The sequence below is a fragment of the Bombyx mandarina genome, chromosome 17 (assembly GCF_030267445.1).
Source record: "Bombyx mandarina strain Sakado chromosome 17, ASM3026744v2".
Taxonomy (NCBI): Eukaryota; Metazoa; Arthropoda; class Insecta; order Lepidoptera; family Bombycidae; genus Bombyx; species Bombyx mandarina.
Genome location: NC_143223.1, coordinates 8,344,553 through 8,364,583, shown reverse-complemented (window position 1 = coordinate 8,364,583; position 20,031 = coordinate 8,344,553). Strand labels below are relative to the sequence as shown.

The 20,031-nt window shown below is 34.8% G+C and overlaps 4 protein-coding genes across 5 annotated transcripts in view; 1 reads left to right on the top strand and 3 right to left on the bottom strand.

The window, feature by feature from the left end:
* Positions 1 to 194: 194 nt before the first annotated feature.
* LOC114240742 (uncharacterized) lies at positions 195 to 2,335 on the bottom strand. The gene is made up of 3 exons (XM_028171402.2): positions 2,110 to 2,335; positions 973 to 1,128; positions 195 to 435 (listed from the first exon to the last, which is right to left on the bottom strand). Exons 1-3 carry the CDS (start codon positions 2,239 to 2,241, stop codon positions 226 to 228), a joined length of 498 nt encoding a protein of 165 aa, XP_028027203.2. The 5' UTR covers positions 2,242 to 2,335; the 3' UTR covers positions 195 to 225.
* A 1,143-nt stretch (positions 2,336 to 3,478) lies between these two features.
* On the bottom strand, positions 3,479 to 6,172 carry LOC114240704 (uncharacterized). 2 transcript variants are annotated; one of them, XM_089734373.1, is made up of 3 exons: positions 5,965 to 6,172; positions 5,624 to 5,793; positions 3,479 to 5,025 (listed from the first exon to the last, which is right to left on the bottom strand). In XM_089734373.1, the coding sequence occupies exons 2-3, from the start codon at positions 5,790 to 5,792 to the stop codon at positions 3,641 to 3,643; spliced, it is 1,554 nt and encodes a 517-aa protein (XP_089590499.1). In that variant the 5' UTR covers position 5,793; positions 5,965 to 6,172; the 3' UTR covers positions 3,479 to 3,640. The 2 variants fall into 2 exon arrangements, with proteins under 2 accessions (XP_089590499.1, XP_028027158.2); XM_028171357.2 differs by having other exon boundaries at positions 5,624 to 6,172.
* A 301-nt stretch (positions 6,173 to 6,473) lies between these two features.
* LOC114240577 (uncharacterized) lies at positions 6,474 to 10,236 on the top strand. The gene is made up of 3 exons (XM_028171154.2): positions 6,474 to 6,951; positions 7,402 to 7,576; positions 8,225 to 10,236. Exons 2-3 carry the CDS (start codon positions 7,420 to 7,422, stop codon positions 9,697 to 9,699), a joined length of 1,632 nt encoding a protein of 543 aa, XP_028026955.2. The 5' UTR covers positions 6,474 to 6,951; positions 7,402 to 7,419; the 3' UTR covers positions 9,700 to 10,236.
* The window catches only part of LOC114240655 (uncharacterized), a 43,395-nt gene continuing 33,214 nt past the window's right edge, over positions 9,851 to 20,031 (bottom strand). The window contains exons 2-5 of the mRNA XM_089734372.1: positions 18,397 to 18,533; positions 17,881 to 18,059; positions 11,668 to 17,328; positions 9,851 to 10,549 (exon numbers count right to left, since the gene is read on the bottom strand). Coding sequence (XP_089590498.1) covers positions 10,277 to 10,549; positions 11,668 to 17,328; positions 17,881 to 18,059; positions 18,397 to 18,478 — 6,195 coding nt within the window. The 5' untranslated portion in view covers positions 18,479 to 18,533 and the 3' untranslated portion in view covers positions 9,851 to 10,276. The remainder of the gene's footprint in view (positions 10,550 to 11,667; positions 17,329 to 17,880; positions 18,060 to 18,396; positions 18,534 to 20,031) is intronic.

Below are 20,031 nucleotides of genomic sequence, written 5' to 3'. Positions count from 1 at the left end.
CAACTATAAATATGACTCAAATGACAGGTGACATATTTTTTTTAATAACAGTCAATTTAAAAAGAAGACCTTTTTCGCTAAAACACTAATTGATTGACCTAAGCTACATACGAAAAATATATTAATTTCCAATAAAGTATAAACATAAGAACATATAAAAAATAAAACAAAGCAGAAACTATTTTCCATTCTCTTTAAACATATTTTAATCAAAAGCAAATAATTTCACAAATCACAAACACACAGAAACAGTCTAAAAACGCAAAATTCCTGCATCCAATTGAAAGTCATTATCAAAATACTAAGTGCTTTGTGAAGAAGCCCTCGTAATGACTTCGAATTTGTTCTTGTTAGTGAAAGAAAAGCGTTCACTATTTTAATGAATATTACGACAAGCTGCCCGAATAAATGAGGTAGAAATAATGCTGGGTTCTCCTGAAAATGAAAAGATTTTCTTGTTTTATTCTAAAAAAATTCGACTTTGTTATTTTAAAAATATGATTTGACAATGTTTATTCTGGTACTTTTTCGGAAGGTTTTCTAGTGTCGTAGTAATTTAAAAAAAAAAACACTATTATTTCTTTCTTGTTCCTGTATCTCAAAATTTCAATTCTTGTAATCAGCATCATCATCAGCCCACTGCTGGACGTAGGCCTTCCTCAAGGTTCGCCATAATGACCGACGAAAATTTGTCATGGTTCTCCTGCACCCATAGCTCCAATAAATACAACTTGAGTTTGAATATACAAGTTCCAAGCAACGACATGTGGACGACGTCGGTCTACTGAGCATTCGCTCGGTGGAAGAGCTTTCCTTTGTCGTTCTCCCAAAATAAATTTATTTTTGGTAATATTTTTAGAATAAGTTTGGTAGCAATTATGTTAAGTAGGTACGCATAAAACTGCGTCATATTTCTGAATCATTACGGAAATATTAATAGATAATATGCTACTGCTATATAATCATACTTACTGTCAAACATCCTATAAGCAGACAAACATATTGTATGAAGCCCATTGAGGTCGCTATGATCTTCAAATCGTGAATGATCATGAAATTGTAAATATTCTCCGTCGACGCCATCGGCTGTTCTCCTAAATGTGTTTTTAGGTGATGAATACTAATAAACTGAAACAATATTCAAGTTGACGATTTTCAAACGATAAAAACTTCTGAAAGAATGTAATTAGGTACACCTGAAACAATAAAATTACCATTCGGCTTTATCTTTGAGTTTGGTTTTTTGATCGACATTTGAAACTTTATCTAACATTATATACATGCATTTTTTTTATTGCCATTAAAGGCAGACGAGCTTACGGCCCACCTGATGGTGAGTGGTTACCGTCGCTCATGGACGTCAGCAATGCCAGGGGCATAGCCAAGCCGCTGCCTACCATTTAATACTCTCCATAAGCCTCGTTTGAAGAAGGACATGTCATAGCGCTCGGAAAACACCGTTAAGGATTCTCGTTCAAAGCCGGATGGTATGAGGCAAAAAAGATCTCTGGAAGCGCACTGTGGATAAACGTAGTGGCTCCAGATAGTATGGATGAACTCTACTCCGGTGGCGGGCGGTGCGATGGTAAAAACGAGACGATGGTATCATCTCGAACATGTCCTCAGAGCATGGAACATACGGTACAGAATACAGAGGGAACCGAAGTCCCTCCGCAGACCCCGAGGTTCCAAACGATCCTACATACATACTAACAGAAAATAGACAATTACAGTCCAAGTGAGAAGATCTAACACAAGCGACCTTAGCATAACCACTACTACTGCCTATTAGCAGGCGCTCAAAGAATCGTAGACCACGGGTGCTTATTCCTAATTTAGTTACTTCTATCTGAAGTATAAACCATAAAGAATGAAATAGGACGGTATGAATGTAATACTACCAAGCCAGTAGTAAATTGGTGTAACCCAGTAAAGCAAGCACACGTTACTATTTGACGGTTATAATATATCACTGCTACTTCAATGCAATTTAGACTAGGAGATACTTCATAAGATGTCTATGGACTGCAATTACAGCCTAAGACCGTCCGAACCGTAGGGTCGTCTGAGTATTGAATGGGTATCATAACTGAATATTGAATGACATACTAAACCGACAGTCCCGTAGAAGCAAGTATAATAGTAACTAATTACAAATGTATATTGTTGACAAAACGACTTTATATTTCCCAAATACGGTTTCAAAATTGGAGTCAAAACTATATTAAATGGCAATTTCATTTCAAGTTGATCTTTTTAACCGCCACGCCATAGTTCAATAACATTATGAGCACTGGCAAATACATTAACAATAATTTAATGTTTTTGTATTGCTTGTCTATAAAATGACAGATGACTTCATGAATCCATAGATAATTGGACTTTATTAATTTATTAGGCACAACCAACAGTAGCTAATACAATTTGTCGTACATTAATAGTCAAAAAGTAATCAGTTTATAATTAGTCATTAAGTGAAAACCATGAATAGAATAAAATTAAATTTATAATAATTAAATTAATAGAATTAAAATAAAATAAAAAAACCTATTATACTTTTGAAGTACACTCATTGAGTTCATTGAATGTTCTTTTTTCTTTTCACAATACCGTTTTGTCAATGTCTACATACCACGTAGGTACATACGTGTCAACATTTAGTTGAACAACGCAATTATTGTGAATATTGCATATAACTTGAATTAATAATCTAATAGACATCCTTCACGATTAGAATTTCCTTTTTTATTCATACAAGTGAGATATGACCTCAAGTGTTAAGGTGGGTTGGGTCACCACCCAACTTGGGTGGCGATATTCACATTGTGATGTCTATATGCACTGGTAACCACTAGAGTGAGCTCGTTCACTCACCTTTAATTGTTAATAAATGAATGTACAAATACACGGCCCATTTAGTATTAAGTGGTCGTCAAGTCCACCGACATCTACGACGTAAATGCCGCCACTCACCTGAGACATGAGTTCTATGATCTCAGTTTTCATACAAACGGCCTACCCGTGTGTACTCACAGGACGTGCTACCACCAGTAGAAGATCTCCAACTATGCAATAAATATATTAGTGTGGTCTAATGCAAATTTAACCAGGTTTACCACTGCCAAGTTATTACATTGAAATAGCGGACACACCTTTTCAAGCTTGATTGATTTACGGCAGGAATATGCAAAAAGTAATACCAACCAGCTTAGGCTCAAAACTCAACCTAATTCTCAAACATTCGTAGCTCATATTGTTATATAATAGTGATTACATATATAAGCATGTCATTGGTCATTGGTCGAAAGCGAAGTCTCGCTTATTGCAAATTGTTGGAATCTTGGAATTAGCAGATATAGTAGGTTAGCTAGTCTACGGATTCGCGTTAATCTGTCGCCAAAGTTCATTAACTTTCCAGTACTTAGGAGCCTTGAGCTCAAAGATTCAACTCCATTGGAATAAAGACAAACGTATCCTATTCAAGTCGGCACAAAAGTTTATTTAAAATCTTAAAACATGGCCCAATGAGCCGACTATACTTTGAAAATATACGCTTCAGATTAAAACCTAGTTTATTTATTTTAATTGCATTAAAAACATACAAATTTATTTAATCAAAATAAACGTTAACGGAGTATTTTCACAACAAAAAAATATTATCGCAGTATAAATCATTTCGAAAATATCGTGAGCAATGAGTAGATAAAGCATTTTGAATAGCAAACTTGGGGTGCAAATGGTGACAGCCATTGCCAATTAAATATCCCAATAATGGATGCAAACGAGTAGAAGCCGCTACAAAAACACCTTCCGAATCTATGGCCAAAAGTTGAGGGGCAATCCGATTCTCTCTCGTGTTTTTCTTTAATGTTGCTTGTGTGTTTAAGCCTCCTAAATTCTTTTCGAAATCAGGCAACACATAAACCGGCTCCATTCCGTCACTCAAAAATGAAAATTCATAGAAAAACATTACCGAAGGAGATTCTGAACTATTATTCGTTACCCGTTTCATTTCTGATGTCGCATTCATCTTATCAGGGAATATATTTCTTATATCCCTTTGCGATGGAGTATTATTAGAGCTTGAATTAGAAAACGTTAACACATCGCCGACAGTCCTTAATGTATGGAATACGCTGCTATTTAATTTGCTCTCGCTTGCTGCTGCTCCTTTGTTATTGGATGAGTTTGACAAATGGCGGTGAGCAGTACAGTTTTCATCAAAACTTTTAATACGAAACAAGTCCTTTACTTCACGTTTACCTTTGCGTGGCTCGTTAAAATTATGCCTCTTTTCGGATGTCGTAGAAAAGAACACAGTTTTATTAAGAATGGATCGAATTTCGTTTAAAAACTGGTTAATTAACGCGAAAAACTCAGTTTCCTCTTGGGAGTCTATAGTGCTGAGTACGTTGGAATAAATTTCAGGTTGAATACCGTCATTGTGCTGTTTCAATATTGCTTTGATTCTATTATCTTCGGATCGACTGTTAAATCGTGCATTGAATATAGATAAATCCATCCCTATGCCACCGTTGCGCCAGACTGAGAAGGTCCTTACGTAAAAACTCAAATACGATGCCGGAATAGTTCTCCAATTGAACCTCATTGGAGTCGTCGCCATAAACTTACTTAAGAGCATTATAGTTAGATTTACACTTTTGTATTTCAGTCTAAAATCTTGAATGGATCTCCTGTTGTTTTTCTCAAAGACATTCGTTTTTCTCGTTTGAACTAATTTATTGAAGGTATACTGCTGTGAATCGTCGATCAGGAAGAACCAATTCAAACGTAGATCAGGGTATTGCGTAACCATGTTCGATAGATATCCATAGTACGAGCTGAATGGAAAATATGTTTCTGCTGAGACTATTTGATGATAAAAAACTTGACTATATGGTCTGGTGTCGTTGCAATTTACAAATATAAGACCCTGGTGTCTGTAAACGCTAATACCAATAGCGTAAAATACCAGAAGAGATATTCCCAATAAAATAAACGTCATCCAACAGGCCGAGAATAATTCTGTAACGATATTTTATAGTTATTGACATTAAACTAATATTATCTATATATTTATCTATCTATATATATATATATAAAAATGAATTGCTGTTCGTTAGTCTCGCTAAAACTCAAGAACGGCTAGACCGATTTGGCTAATTTTATTTGTGGAAGTCCAGAGAAGGTTTAAAAGGTAAATAAATATGAAAATGCTCGGAATTAAATAAAAATAACAATTTTGTTTTCCCTTTGATGTGTCCCCCGTTGGGCGGATTCCTTTTGTTTGTTTTAAGTTTATTTTATACAAAAGTTTAGGTCTTTTATTTATCGATTGAGGCACTACGAAGTCTGCCGGATCAGCTAGTAATATATATAATAAACTAGTATTTATAGCTGATAAATTTAAAATTTTAAACACATTTACTCTTGGTTGTATTATTACAATACTAAATTAAGTCACTTATATTAAACTAACGTTAATGTTAATGTTAAAACTTACGTAATATGAGCGAGCTTGGACGAATACTTTAATAGGAGAGGTTACAATATTATTGCCTATATTTAAAAAAAAATGCGGAAAGACTCAAAGTTGTGTTTGTATTATTCCATTATAACTAACCGGGCCACCGATTAAGCCAAGAATGTTTTCTCCCAGAAGCAATGGTCCATCCTGGAGATACCGTAGTAAGCGGCGCTTGAGGACCCACACAAGAATCACCTCCTCCCGCATCCACCTTTAAAAGAGGATAGTTTTCCTCCTGTTTAAGGCCTGGATCGTGATCCACCATCCTGAATACGAAAATAGCTAAAACATAATATGAAACAATAATAATAATCATATTATTTTGAATTTTTATAGAAATACTTATGAACGTATTTGGCAATGTGTGCAACAAATGAGGACTTTCACTATTTCTAATATTAATTGACACTTAAATTATGATAAACCTTATTTGTTACCTGATAAAGTTTTATTTCCTTCTGTAGAATCCTTTAATATGGTTATTCAAAATCAAAAACCAAGCACCATAGGTATTTAATTAATAATTTACGCCATGTTGACATTCGCCAAAAATTTTGAACGTATTCCAATTTAGAATTTTTGTCACTATAACTTTTTTTTCAAAGAACGTACTTTTTGTTAAAAAGATGTATTATAGATTATTTGTAATATCTGGAAACATTTTATTAATTCATACATTCAAAAATTAACAGACAAGAAAAAAATAAACATTTTCTTCGTTTGATTTTTTTCAATTTTAGAGGAATAGCGCACTAAAATTATGGCAAATGTTAGGTACAACATTAAATTTTTGTAGTGGTTGTTTTTAGGCCCAGAATCACCAAAACATTGTATCTCTTCCCTTAGGACTGATAATCCATAAAATAATTCGCAGCAGAACATTCTTTAAAAGTTTAGAAGTATTTACAGATACGTAATGTTTACGTACAAGATATCAAAATATACTTAAAAAAATTGGACTTCGATTTGGCTTATACTATACCGCATTGACACGAACATTATAATTCTTTAAAATTAATGTACTGGTATTACGTAACTTTATAAAAAATACCACGAAAATGTAATGAAAATGACTCATTTTGCCATTCTAATAACGCTTAAACAACATTTAAGTAATAACAAATCCGACATCACGTCCGTACGTGCCATCAAATAATGTTGATACAACAGTAATTCTATTCAAAGCGGAAAAATTAAATTTTTAAACATTTGAAAATTTGCGTGCGTACAATTTACTTTATTGATGCTATACTTATCGCGTATATGCAGTCGCACATCGTGCACCGTACGCGGCAATTGTAGAAAATTTATCATCTATAAAATAATATTTCATTTAAAACGACAATAAATAATATACAAGTTGTAAAATAAACATTGCTGGTTTCAGTGGTCTGTTTTCGTAAATTATGCTTTATTGAATTATGGTAAGTCAATTATTTTGGTTGCATGACAAACTTTTTATTGTATATGAACAGACAAACTTAGGGCTGCCCTGGTGTTAAGTGGCCACCAGAGTTCATAAACACCACAACGCGTAACCAATAACCCGGCCAAGAGAAAAGAGGTGCAAGTTTCAATTGCATTAGAATAAAATGTCGACCTATCTAATCCGAAATCATGATTGGATTGCAGAAGCAATGGACAATGTAACTATATTTTTTTTTCTAAATTTGTGTAAGCTTTACTAAACAAGAAGTATATAGCTAAAATCAAATGAGTTTAACATCTCAGCTAAAAAATTATTGACGTTCCGATAATGACATCTCACATTATATTAGCTTTGGGAAATGTTTGTACAGCCTAGTAAATTTATTTATATTTAATAATCATCAAGCAGATCACCAACAATAATGAATATACTCGTTTCTTAACAGTGAGTCTTATGGATAGTGATGTCTGAATACCGTGAGCATTATCCTTTGCTGCATGACGAACTCTCTGAGGAAGATCAGTCGATTCCACGTCATTACCGACGCCGTTCCTTTTCAAACAGAAATCGTATCAAAGTAAATCTGAAAGGAGCCGCTGCTATTATTAAACATTGGCCAGGTAATTTAATCATCATTAATTATCATACTTATTTAAGTAAATTATTCAAAATTTTATATTACGAGATGCGTATGTTTAAAGTATGAGTAAACATAAGATTGTGTCGGTTTAATTACGTTCAATCATTCTGTCAACTTTATAATGGCTTTACGTGCTAGTGAGTCACGATTTTTTTTTTTATTGCCTATATGGCTGGACGAGCTCACAGCCCACCTGGTGTTAAGTGGTTACCGGAACCCATAGACATCTACAGTGTAAATGCGCCACCCACCTTGAGATATAAGTTCTAAGGTCTCAGTATAGTTATAACTACAGCCCTAGCATGAATGTTATCTATTGGACCGTAATATTTAGAAACTTTCTTTAAGTGTGCATGCAAGTGTTTTAGTAGGTATTATACGTTTACTTTTAATTTTGGTAAACAAAATTTGCATAAAGTCATCGTGTCGCTATATCCCTTATTAATAAACATGTTTTCTTATAACGATGTGAAATTCATATTCCATTTCCCATTTTGTTTGTTTAGATGCTCACCAAATATTCAAATATAAACGTTATTGTAATTATACAAATGACACCAGCAATAACGTTTTTAAATTAATTTCAATTTATTTTAATGTTTAAAAATATGCACAACATTGTTTTCAGATCACTGGACCAGATTTGTAGCGTATTGGTGGATTGGACTTGGAATGATAACCATTACTACATTTATAATATACAATAGCTTTTTTATTTTAACATTAATGCCAGAGGCGCAATTGAAACCAGTGACGAATCAAATTTTCGATACAGGCTTGTATAAAACGAATAAACCAAGCACTGCAAAAACAGTATGGATGCACGTATTCATAGAGAAAGATAAAGAAATCGATTTCGACGAATACATACCGTATATTAAACTGCTATCTGAGAAACATCCATCTTATATATACCGACTTATAGTTGTTTTAAACGATACCAAATTATCAAACTACCATATTATAGGTGAAGAAAATAATGAAATCGCCATGAATACACTGTGGACGGAAAAAGTTTATTCAAATGAAAAAAATTATGGAAACGTAAACATTCGGATAGAATATATTAGTTTAAGTAGGTGTTTAGATGACTCTGCTTTAACGAAATTTTGGAGAGAGCTGCCGGAAGATTTCATTAAATTTATGGTACGCGCTCTTTCTATTTGGGATAAGGGAGGAATAGCTTTTAATCCTAATGTATTAACTCCTAAATCACCTTCTATAGCTTACATAAATAAATTGCAAGATGTTTTGTCGAAATATGAAAAAGATGACTTGGAAGACAAAACAATAAATTCCATAAAACACAATACTAATGTTGATTCACATCGATATAAAGCACATAAAAAATTAAATAACATACGAGATATAATCGATGCTTTAGAAACGAATGAGCAACAAAACAAATTATCGGAAGAGCCATTAGCTGAAACAGAAAGCAAAACTGACATAATTTTAGATCGTAATGAACAAAACACTTTATTAGTAACAGAGCAGATGTTACTAAAGGATAAATCATTCGCCATTACAACATTAGGAGATGGCCTATCAGATAAATCATCAAAAACTACACCGAATTCAATAATTGAAAATAGACTGCTTAATAACAATCGTAAATTAATTAAAGAACATCAGATTGATGAAAATGTAACTTCAACAACAGTGAGTTTATTGCCGATGTTTCTAGATTTTTTGTTTCATCGTAAGCCTAACCCGCAGTTGACCTCAGTGACACGAGAACACGAAATATCGTCAAACCCTAAAAACTTTGAACAAGACAATTTTATCGAATCAAAGGAAACAGTTACAAATGGTCATCCTATATTTCCTAAAACAGGTCTTAAAAACAGAGATTCAGAAGATATAAAGAGAAATGATTTAGCTAAGCCAATTGACAACGCAACATATAGGCTAACAATTGATTTAAAAGGTAATATCATTGCAAGTAACACAGCTTGTCATGCATTTATAGGGACTCTTTTTAATGATGCATTAAATTACAAAGGTGACCAAAATATCACGGAATTTATAACAACAGAACTATCATTATTTTGCAATGGTGTTTTAATGTCATGTATAGGTATTGATGTAATATTAATTTAAATAGTGTAAGTCTGTGTCTAAACGGCTCTTGTTACAGCATAAAATTTATAAAGCACTGCTCATATATACTGTCAGTTTCTTTGTCGACATTTCTTTATTTCGTATACTAAAAGAAATAAGTTATATGTTACAACTAAATAAAACAAGCATATCGTTGATTAATAATTTATTTGTATAAATTTAAGTCGTGATCAAAATAATGTGTTCAAAAAAATTTAACAATATTTTGTTCACAAGTTCTGTTTAAAACTATCGCTTTTTGGATAATTATTAATAGAACATAACAGTTTGCGCAACCACATATGTATGTATTGGTTATGTTTCAAATTCAATTGAGACTAGAAAAAATAGAGTCAACTCTATAATTTTTGGAACTGCTACTTATTATAATTGAAAATTTTAGTGGATATCTATGTTTGTGCAATAATTTTGTTTAGAAGCCTAACGATAAACGGTTATGACTTAAAATCCTTATTAGATAAGACTATTCTACACTTTTTACACTATTAATAAAGTATATTATCACATACTTTAAAATCGAAGTCTTTTCGATATTTCTTAATGTCCCGCTGTCACATTACCAAGCTACATTATGTCTGTCTATTGGTATTTCCCATCTACCGTTCCAGTTGTTAGTAGTCCTTTTGCAGTCCCTAACTCTCTCGACTAGCTCGCATCGCCTGCTTATGGACCAGTACACGTAATTTTGAGGACATTGATGTACTATACCCCGTAATCTGCCATTTTTCGATTTTTCGCATTTCAAAAATGCCGGAGAACACTCACTGTTCTTTTCAAAGGGCATGTGGCCTTCGGATGAACATGATTGACTATCCCTCGTAACTATTATCTGCAATAACGAATAAAACAAAGTTATATCAAGAACTAAAATTCTAATGCTTGGAGAAGCTTTAACTAGGAAAAATAGCAGCAAATTGGAACGTATGACTGCATCGCAGCAGAAATAATCAAGATGGTGGTACGAACCGAAATGGGCTTATAATTCGTCCTACCACCAGAAACTATGCACTTTTATAAAATTTGTTAATCGACTGTTATTATACGATATTTCATTTATCATTAAGTCGTTTATAAAATATGAATTACGTACGTAATTCATTATTAAAAAAATGACCGCCTGACTGCGGGATTTGAACACGACGACTTAGCTTTTAAATTACAATGCATTATCGTTCCGCTCTAGAAATAGGCAGAAGGGTGTTAACTTTTTTTTACTACCTACGCTGATAGCCTTGAGAGACTATTTCAGCTTCGCCCTAACGTGTAGGTGAGCTCACGGGGCTCAAACCGGAGTGATGCTAACACTGACCCTAGGAACGAATGAAGATGGTGATGAGATACCGATACCCAGATAGTCGGTTCGTATTATAACGGGAAACAGCAAAATTTTTATAACATGAGAACTGATAGATATGCCAGTCATAAAAATAGCTTATTGACTATCCATGTCACAATAGACAAAGCAGTAGTATATTTTTGGAACGAAGTTCCTTATGGGACGATGCGGAGGGGTACCCTAACTGAGAAAAAACGTCCGTAACGTAAGATTTTTATTAGTAATGCACACAGTGTACGACTAACTTTGTAATAACGTACAAAAAATAACATATTTTTTTATCATTCATTGACCACGATCTCAGAGCGTTCGTTTGCGCAATACACTAACTCTTATGCAAACAACCGTGAATGAAGTGTACCACAATAAGTTCGCACGTTACCGAATGACCGTGGGCTGTTGCGAAACCTCCAGTTTTATTTTCTTTATACCTCGAATAGAACTTAAAATTAATATTTTTATAATAAGGGACTTCGTTCCTATCCGGTGTCCCACGATCTTTTTTTTTATTAAAACTTTATTTAGAGACAACTATGAAATACGCAAATTTTTATTCAACAGATTGACCAATAATAAAAGCTAGATGATTAAGTACTTGAAAAAATACTTACAGGATCTTTGTAATTTAATGATAAATGTTTCAGTCTTCGCCTTGATGATATTTCACCGTCGCACTCAATATTCGTTTTATCTTGTTCAACACATTTAATTTGACTTTCATCATATATAGTATTGTTCGGACAGTTGAAAGTAGCTATTTTAATTTCGTGTGTTTCATCATCTTCTGTACATTGATAGAATATATTACAATACTTTGGATGTCTTCTGAACGACGTAGGACATACAAACAAATGCTGATCATCTTCCGTATTAGGGCAGTTGCCATCAGTATTTCCTTCAGTGGAAGTTTCCATATTGGTGGTAGAAGATTCAGTGCCAATTTCTTGAGTAGAAACTTCTGTGGGTCCTTCACTGGTCGTAGATGAATTTTCTTCAGTAGTTGTTAATTCTTGACTGACTTCTGTTATACTGGCTGTTTCTGTTGTAGTAGATAGGGTTGGATCTGTAGTAGTTGAGACATCAGTGAGAGTAGTTGTCATTTGAGTTGAATTGGTTGCTTGATTTGTAGATTGCTCTGTTATAGCCGTCTCTGAAGTAGTTGATATCTCAGTACTGGAATATTCACTTGTTGTTGGTTGTGTTGTGGCCGTATTAGTGCTTGATGTTGTTTGATCACTAGTAGAATTTTCCATTGTTTGATCTGTAGTGGTTTGTGAACTTGTTTGTTGCTGAGTTGTACTGGGTTCAGATGTTGTTGTTTGTTGCACAGTAATTTGTGTGCTTGTTTGTGTTTGAGTTGTTGCTTGTTGCGTAGTGCTTTGTGCATACGTTTGTGATGTTGAAATTTCTTCAGTAGAGTGTTGCTGAGTTGTACTATGTATTGTAGTATGTGTCGATTCAGTACTTGTATCTAGTGGGGTTGTTTGTCGTGTTGTAGGCTCTTCACTCATGGTAGTTTCTTCCATTGTTGTGGTTTTTTGAGTCGTTGATGTTTGTTGAGTAGCCGCCTCTTCATTAGTTGCAGTTGTCATTTCACTAGTTGTCTGTGTAGATGATTCTTGCAGTTGTTCTTCTGTAGTAGTTTCTTGTCCTGTGATTTGGCTTTCTGATTGTGTATTACTGCAGTCTCTAGGAGGATAAACTGATTCTTCATGATTACAAGTATTAAGTGCAGGATCCCAAATAGTTCCATCTGCACATTCAAAATGATACACTGAAAATCTTTGACCATTACTATCCCAATCAACACATCTATAAAATTTCTTGCAATCGTTAGGATTCGGATAAAAACCTTCTTTAGGACAAGTGATATTCTGGTTTGGTTTATTCGAACTTTGTTGGGAAGAGTCGGTTGAGGTACTATTACTGATTTCTGTCGTACTTGCGGTTGTTGATAAAGTACTGGTTGCTGAAGGAGAGTCTGATGACGAAGAACTCATTGTAGATGATGTAGAAATCTGTTCACTAGTGTGACCACAGGAAGGTTTTAATACGTCTTGCGGATGATTACATGTAGTTAAGTCTTGATCCCAGATTGTACCTTCTCCACAAGTAAATTCATATTTGGTAAATCCGTTTTTTCCATTATCTACACATCTATAAAATATTTTACAATCCTCAGTGTCGCCAAAGTAGCCTTCACTTTCACAGTTTGCTTTATCATCCGAAATACTGCTCTCAGTAGATTGTGAAGAAGATGGAACTCTTGTTGTGCCCTGTTCATTTTCAGTGGATGGCATTTCGTCGAATAATATCGGCTGTGTTTGACTTTCTTCTTGGTGTGAAAAATGACAATTTTTAACGTTGTCTATGTGATTGCAACTTTCAATAGTGGTATCCCAAGCGGTCCCTTCACCACAACTGAACTCGTGTTTTGTATAGCCACCTTGACCATTATCTACACAGCGATAGAATTTCTTGCAATCATTATCATTTCCGAAGAATCCCTCTGCTTCACATACTTCTGTAGTGGGTTTCTTAGTACTGATGTAGTAGTCATTATCATTTTTTATGGGTGTTGACAGTAATGGAGTGGTATTTGAGCTCGATTGGCTTGTAGTTGAAGCGTATGTAACTGTAGAAGTTTCTGGTATATTTATCGAAGTGCAAGTCTCGATTCCATTATTATGATCACATGCTTGTATCTCTTGAACCCATATTGTACCAATACCACAAATAAAATCGTATTTGGTAAACGTTCCTTTGTCGTTTATGACGCAACGGAAAAATTTCTTACAATCATGCGAGTTTGCATAAAATCCTTCAGAAATGCATTCGTCAGTGTCTGCAGTCGTTGAATTTTCTGGTTCTCGAGTAGAATGCGGCTTAAACGTGCTTGTAATATCTGAAGATTCTCCATCTACATTTGATTCATTCGTTTGGTTAGGATTAGAATTGATATTTTCACTTAAGCATTTATTCTCTGAAGTTGGATGGTCACAAGCTATAATATCTTGATTCCAAATTGTACCAGCGCCACAAACGAATTCATATTTTGTGTATCCATTTTTTGAATCTTCCACACACCTATAAAATTTTTGACAATCACTAGAATCTCCAAAAAATCCTTCATTTTGACAAGTATCCTCAGAGGTCACAGGTTTTTGCGTCACAATTGGTGAATGCGATGTACTTATGATTTCGGTCATCGCTTCTGTATAAATTTCATCATTTTCGATTTGAGGTCTAGTATCAACGATTTCATGATCAGGACTGTAGCATCTCTTATTTTCTGAAACATGGTCACAAGCTTGTATTTCTTGGTTCCAAAAAGTCCCTTCTCCACAGCGAAATTCATATTTTATGAAACCACCATGACTATTGTGAACGCAACGATAAAACGTTTTACAATCTCTTTTGTCACCGATAAAACCATCTTGTGTGCAGTAATCGCTTACGGCCTTTTCTGTAGATGTTGCGACGGTATTAATTACTGAAGGTAATGTGGAATTTAGTGAATCCTGAACGGAAGAGGTAGTTGGCGACTCATGTGTTGAACTATCAATCGTTTCACTTGTAACATTATCAAATCTGCACTCTTGTGCAGCCCATACATGATTACAAGCTTCAATACTAGAATCCCAAACGGTACCCTCCCCACATCGATAAGCGAACTGTATAAATCCACCCTTTCCATCATCAACACACCTATAAAATTTCTGACAGTCGTTTTTGTCAACAATAAATCCACTCTGCTTACAAATTGTGTTTACAATTGGACTTAATACTGTTGTTTGAATAAAATCTGGTTTTTCATTATTAGTCGTTTTACTTGTTGTTGCAACTCCGTTGTCATATTCATCTGCGAAAATTGGTTTACCATCAGAAGTATTGGCTGCGTTAGAGTTTTCATCTTCGCCATACTCTCCACATTTTTCTACAGCCCAAGCATGATTACAATTACCAATTTTACTATCCCAAACAGTTCCTTCCCCACAATTAAATTCAAAACGTGTAAAAGTTCCATCTCCATTGTCAACACATCTATAGAATTTCTTACAATCTTTTTGATCCCCTATGAAGCCAGTGCTTTTACATGTATTTGTTGTCAAAGCAGCGGTTTCTGTAGTTGTAGTAGAAAATGATACTGATACTAGTGTCGTCGACGCCGTGTCACCTGTAGATTCAATGTTGGAATTTTCGGCTTTGTTTGTAGTCGTCAATTGAGGAGAAATTGTGGAAACTAAATCAAAATTTTCACTAGAACTTGATACACTAATACCACCGCAACTTTCCACTGCCCATGCATGATTACATGCTTCAATGTTACTATCCCAAACTGTTCCTTCGCCACATGTAAATTCGTATTTATTAAACGAACCATCACCGTTACTTACACACCTGTAAAAATTTTTACAGTTATTTTTATCTCCAAGAAAGCCATTTGATTTACATTCACTACTTCCGTTTATCGAAGAATCGGGTAGTTTTGTTGTTGAGGATGTGATTTCTTCAATATGACCAATATAACCAGAGTCTTCTTGATCAGGTTGATATATTTCAGTAGTAGTAGTGGTAGTTAGATTACCATTTAATGTCGTTATTGGATTTTTACTATTCATTATAGTTTGACTAGGTGATGTTGGATTTTTGGTAATAGTTGTAGTTTCAGTGGTTGTTGATATGTTTTCAATAGATAATTCATTCTCTCCACATTTTTTTACTGCCCAAGCATGATTACAAGCTTCTAGATTAGAATCCCAGACTGTACCTTCCCCACATTTAAATTCATATTTTGTATATCTTCCATTAGCATCTTCGACACACCTATAAAATATACTACAATCTTTTGAGTCACCTTTGAAGCCACTCGACTTACAATCGTTCGATGGTGAAATTTGAGGGCTACTAGCGATAGTGGTCGCTCTGGGAGTCGTCGTTTTTTCTGAAGAATGAATATTTCCATACCCAATGTCTTCTTCTTCAGCGTCAATTTCTATAGTTGTTTGGATGACAGGTGCTGACGGTGTGAAAGAATTAGACGCGTTAAGTGCTGATTCCACTACGTCAACTTCAGTAGTAGACATAAAATTTCCACCACATTTCGGAACTGCCCAGGCGTGATTACAAGCTTCTAATTTTGGATCCCATACCGTACTTTCACCACATGAAAATTCATATTTTATAAAATTTCCTTTTCCAGTATCAACACATCTATAAAATTTTTTGCAGTCGTAAGGGTCTCCGAGAAAACCGGTTTGAACACATAAATTATTTATTTTTGGCTTAGAATCTGTCTGAACTGTGGGTACAGTTGTACTTGTCTTATTTACTTCTTCTTTTTGGCTCGGCTGCTTAAATTTATCTGTCTGGTTTTGAAAGAGTGCTATATCTTTGTAAATTTTGGTTGGAATATGGCTTTCTACTTCCCCATAGTTTATGTGTGAGTGATTCTGTTCTATTTTATTATTTGCATTTTGTTTTAGTTCATCGTCATTTATTTTCACAGGAGATTGTGACAAATGTGGAGCGTGAATTACTTGACTACTATTAATTGTGCCATTTTCTGTGAAACTGCTTGTAGTCGTTTGCATGGTTCCTATATGGGAATCTTTTATTGCTGGCTTTATTTGGACGCTACTCGAATCTGAACTGCTTCTGCTGCACCTACTTCTCTTTACAGACCAAGGGTGATTACATGCTTGAATTTCATCATCCCACACAGTCAATGCACTACACGAAAATTCAAATTTCATGAAACCACCTCTTTGATTGCCAACACATCTATAAAATTTGTGACAATTTTCACTGTCACCCATAAAACCTTCAGAAATACAAATGTTGCTCTGCGATTTTAGTCCTTGCGAGGCAGTTACTGCTTCGAGTTTTGTTGGTGATGATAATGAATAATCAACAATAGCATTATTCTTATGCTCATAATACTTTGTTGTAGAGGTCATCGGATCTGTAGAGACAAAACTTTCGGGAAATTTCGTGATTTCATTCGCAGTCTCTAGATTTAGTGAATCTGTGTTTGGCTTAGAACTAGGCGTAGTTAAGGAAATCGTTGAAGTTTTTACTGTTGTAGTAACGTAAACAGGAAACTTGGTACTTATAGGCTTAGGAACTTCTTGGTTGTAATTTTCGATTCCATTATCATTTTCTTCTATCGATGGCACATTAAGGCCACCACACTCGGACCGTTTTGTACTACGTTGGTGGTTACATACCTCCGAGTCTATGTCGTAGATGGTTCCAGGCCCACATTGGAACTGAAATAAAATAAACGCTAACTATTAATTTATTTTTCGTCTCCTATATTATTGTTTTTACACAACTCCAGCCGACGTCAACTACACAAACAGTACTACACAATTTAAAAGTGGCGCTTATGTAACTTTTTTGTGTTATCTTTATCAGCAAGCATTCATAAAGCTATTCCTAAACCAATTCCTTTGTTTGTAGTACGACATCTGTAGAATTTGTATAAAGCTTGATTTATTTGTGTATTAACATTTATAGGTATTTATTGATTTGAAGCTTGGAACAGCCATTTACTATCTAAGTTTAGATTTCACCGTAATGTCTGAAGATGGGTGGTGACGGTTACGTTACGATATCTATGGACTATGGTAGCCTCTTAAAACCAGGCGGGCCATGAGTTCATTCGCCGATTCATACAAAATAAATATATTAAGTACATACTCAAAAGTACACATGTACATAATAATAGTTTTTAATTGAAAAACAAGTTATTTTTCCAAATCAATAAGATTTCCTTTCCTGTAAATTAATCGTAAATCCACAGAGTATTTATTGCTTACCCTAAAAATAGTATACTTTCCACTTCCTGATTTCATACACCTGTAAAACACAGTGCAGTCGTGTGGATCAGCCTTAAAACCATCACTGGAGCATATGATTGGTTCTCGTCTAGCCCCTGAGTACAATTTGACTATTCTTCCACTGGCTCGAGGCTGGCGAGTATCTTCTACCAACTCATCTAAACACATTAATTTTTTTTATTTTATTTTATTCATAGATAGGTGGACGAGCTCACAGCCCACCTAGTGTTAAGTGTTTACTGGAGCCCATAGACATCTACAACGTAAATGCCGTCACCCAACTTGACATATGAGTTCTAAAGTCTCAGTATAGTTTTACATTACATTATTATTACATTATAGTGTATGCTTAGTTAAGAATAAAGGAATATGCATTGAAAATTAAGATTTACGGGCATACACTGAGATTATTCATGAATCGATCCCGGGGAGATTATACGAGTCAGATTGTTTTTTTTTTAGATTAAATTAATTAATATTAATTTTCAGATCTACCATTTATGATTGTTTCATTTCCTCTTATTACTAATGGAAGCAGCAAATACGGCAAGAAATATCTTATAGTCAACGAGGCCATCTTTACAAATTTGCACAGCTTCTGGTTTAGGACATGGTTTTTTGGTCGAAGTCACCTGAAATTAAAATAAAGTTTGTTTAGTGTTAGTACAACAGCAGGACATTAGGAAAATTGTTTTGAGCCTAAACTTTTATGTTTCATTCATCATTCCATCAACAATTTTTTGCTTGAGGCCGTGGATCTTCAAGTCTAGACAAAACATTATGCATCCGTCATATAATAATAATAAATCGAAACAAAAATACGTGGTTATGTGACCCAAAGAAAAGATTTCTGGTTTTATGAGAACCAGGGATAGATATTATGTTTATATAGGCAGTTTTTTAAGGTTATAAGATAACCGGTGCCGTAAGTTATATACGTTTATTAAAAAACTTGTTTGGCACTTGAAGGTTTGCCCGATATGGGAACGTAAATCTCGATTTGCCGCCCTGCAGTCAGGGGCGCGAACTACTGTGTTACCGAATCCTGAATCAGTCAGTGTGTTACCGAATCAGTCAGTGTTCCTAGTTCCATCAGCCCTAAAAAAGGGATCCTTTTTGTAGTTGGTATGTTGGTATATCCCTGAAATTTTCTGCGTTACTAATCTACTAATAATGGGGAAATAATGCATACTAATGGTCGCCCTGTATTCGAAATTCTCATATAATTATTAATTTTAATTATAAGTTTGAACGTTATTGTGGTTCTATTATCAAAGACTTCTATAATCACAGATTACGCTAAGGGTACAATAAAGACAAATAATATTATAGAAAAACAGTATTAATCTATTCACTCCTTGACTACAGACTTTAACAATAAACAAAATAGTATATATGCGTGTGTGTGTCTCAGCATGTAGAGTTGGCGGGCTTCAAATCTAAAACTTATTTTACAAGATCAGGGGTCAGTCAGCGTAGTACCCTTGGTCCGACTCAGTTTTTAATCATGATAAATGATCTTCCTTTTATTCTTAGTGAGCGGACCAGGTGTCTTATGTTTGCTGATGACCTTAAGCTGTACGTTGGGGTCGGGTGTGATGCTGAGCGCCATGCTTTGCAGCGCGACATTACTCGGGTTGCAGAGTGGGGAGAGCGTAACCGCTTGCATTTTAATACTAATAAATGCAAGGTCGTTGCATACAGCCGGTCACGGTCGCCCGTGTTGTTCCCGTACCATATATCTGGAGTCATTTTGAATCATGTGGCAGTTATACATGACTTGGGGGTTATTTTTGATTCCAAGCTAACGTTTAAAGATCACATACAGCATATCTGTAAAAGGGGTAGTTGTCTGCTTGGTTTCATAATTCGTCAGACGCACGACTTTGTAGGCCATCGTGTGATTTTTATGCTGTACGATGCCTATTTGCGAAGGAGTCTTGAATATAACGCACTCGTGTGGGATCCTCGCGAAGCAGTTCAAAAGCTAATGCTGGAAAAACTACACAAAAATTTTTGCAGGTTCCTATTCAAGAAAATGTATGGATACTATCCGTTCTTGTATCCATCACTTTATGTGGCTGGTATGGTCGGATTAGATACTCTTGAGCTGAGACGGAAGATGACTCT

Bases quoted from the DNA above. Each gene is read 5' to 3' on its own strand.
- LOC114240742 (XM_028171402.2), bottom strand. From the start codon at position 2,241: ATGAAATTGCCATTTAATATAGTTTTGACTCCAATTTTGAAACCGTAT. The intron at 1,129-2,109 runs GTATGTCATTCA...ATATTGTTTCAG, and splicing joins TCTACGGGACTGTCGGTTTA to TTTATTAGTATTCATCACCT. The intron at 436-972 runs GTAAGTATGATT...TTTCATTTTCAG, and splicing joins TGCTTATAGGATGTTTGACA to GAGAACCCAGCATTATTTCT.
- LOC114240704 (XM_028171357.2), bottom strand. From the start codon at position 5,843: ATGATTATTATTATTGTTTCATATTATGTTTTAGCTATTTTCGTATTC. The intron at 5,026-5,623 runs GTTAGTTATAAT...ATATCGTTACAG, and splicing joins TTGGCTTAATCGGTGGCCCG to AATTATTCTCGGCCTGTTGG.
- LOC114240577 (XM_028171154.2), top strand. From the start codon at position 7,420: ATGTCTGAATACCGTGAGCATTATCCTTTGCTGCATGACGAACTCTCT. The intron at 7,577-8,224 runs GTAATTTAATCA...CATTGTTTTCAG, and splicing joins TATTATTAAACATTGGCCAG to ATCACTGGACCAGATTTGTA.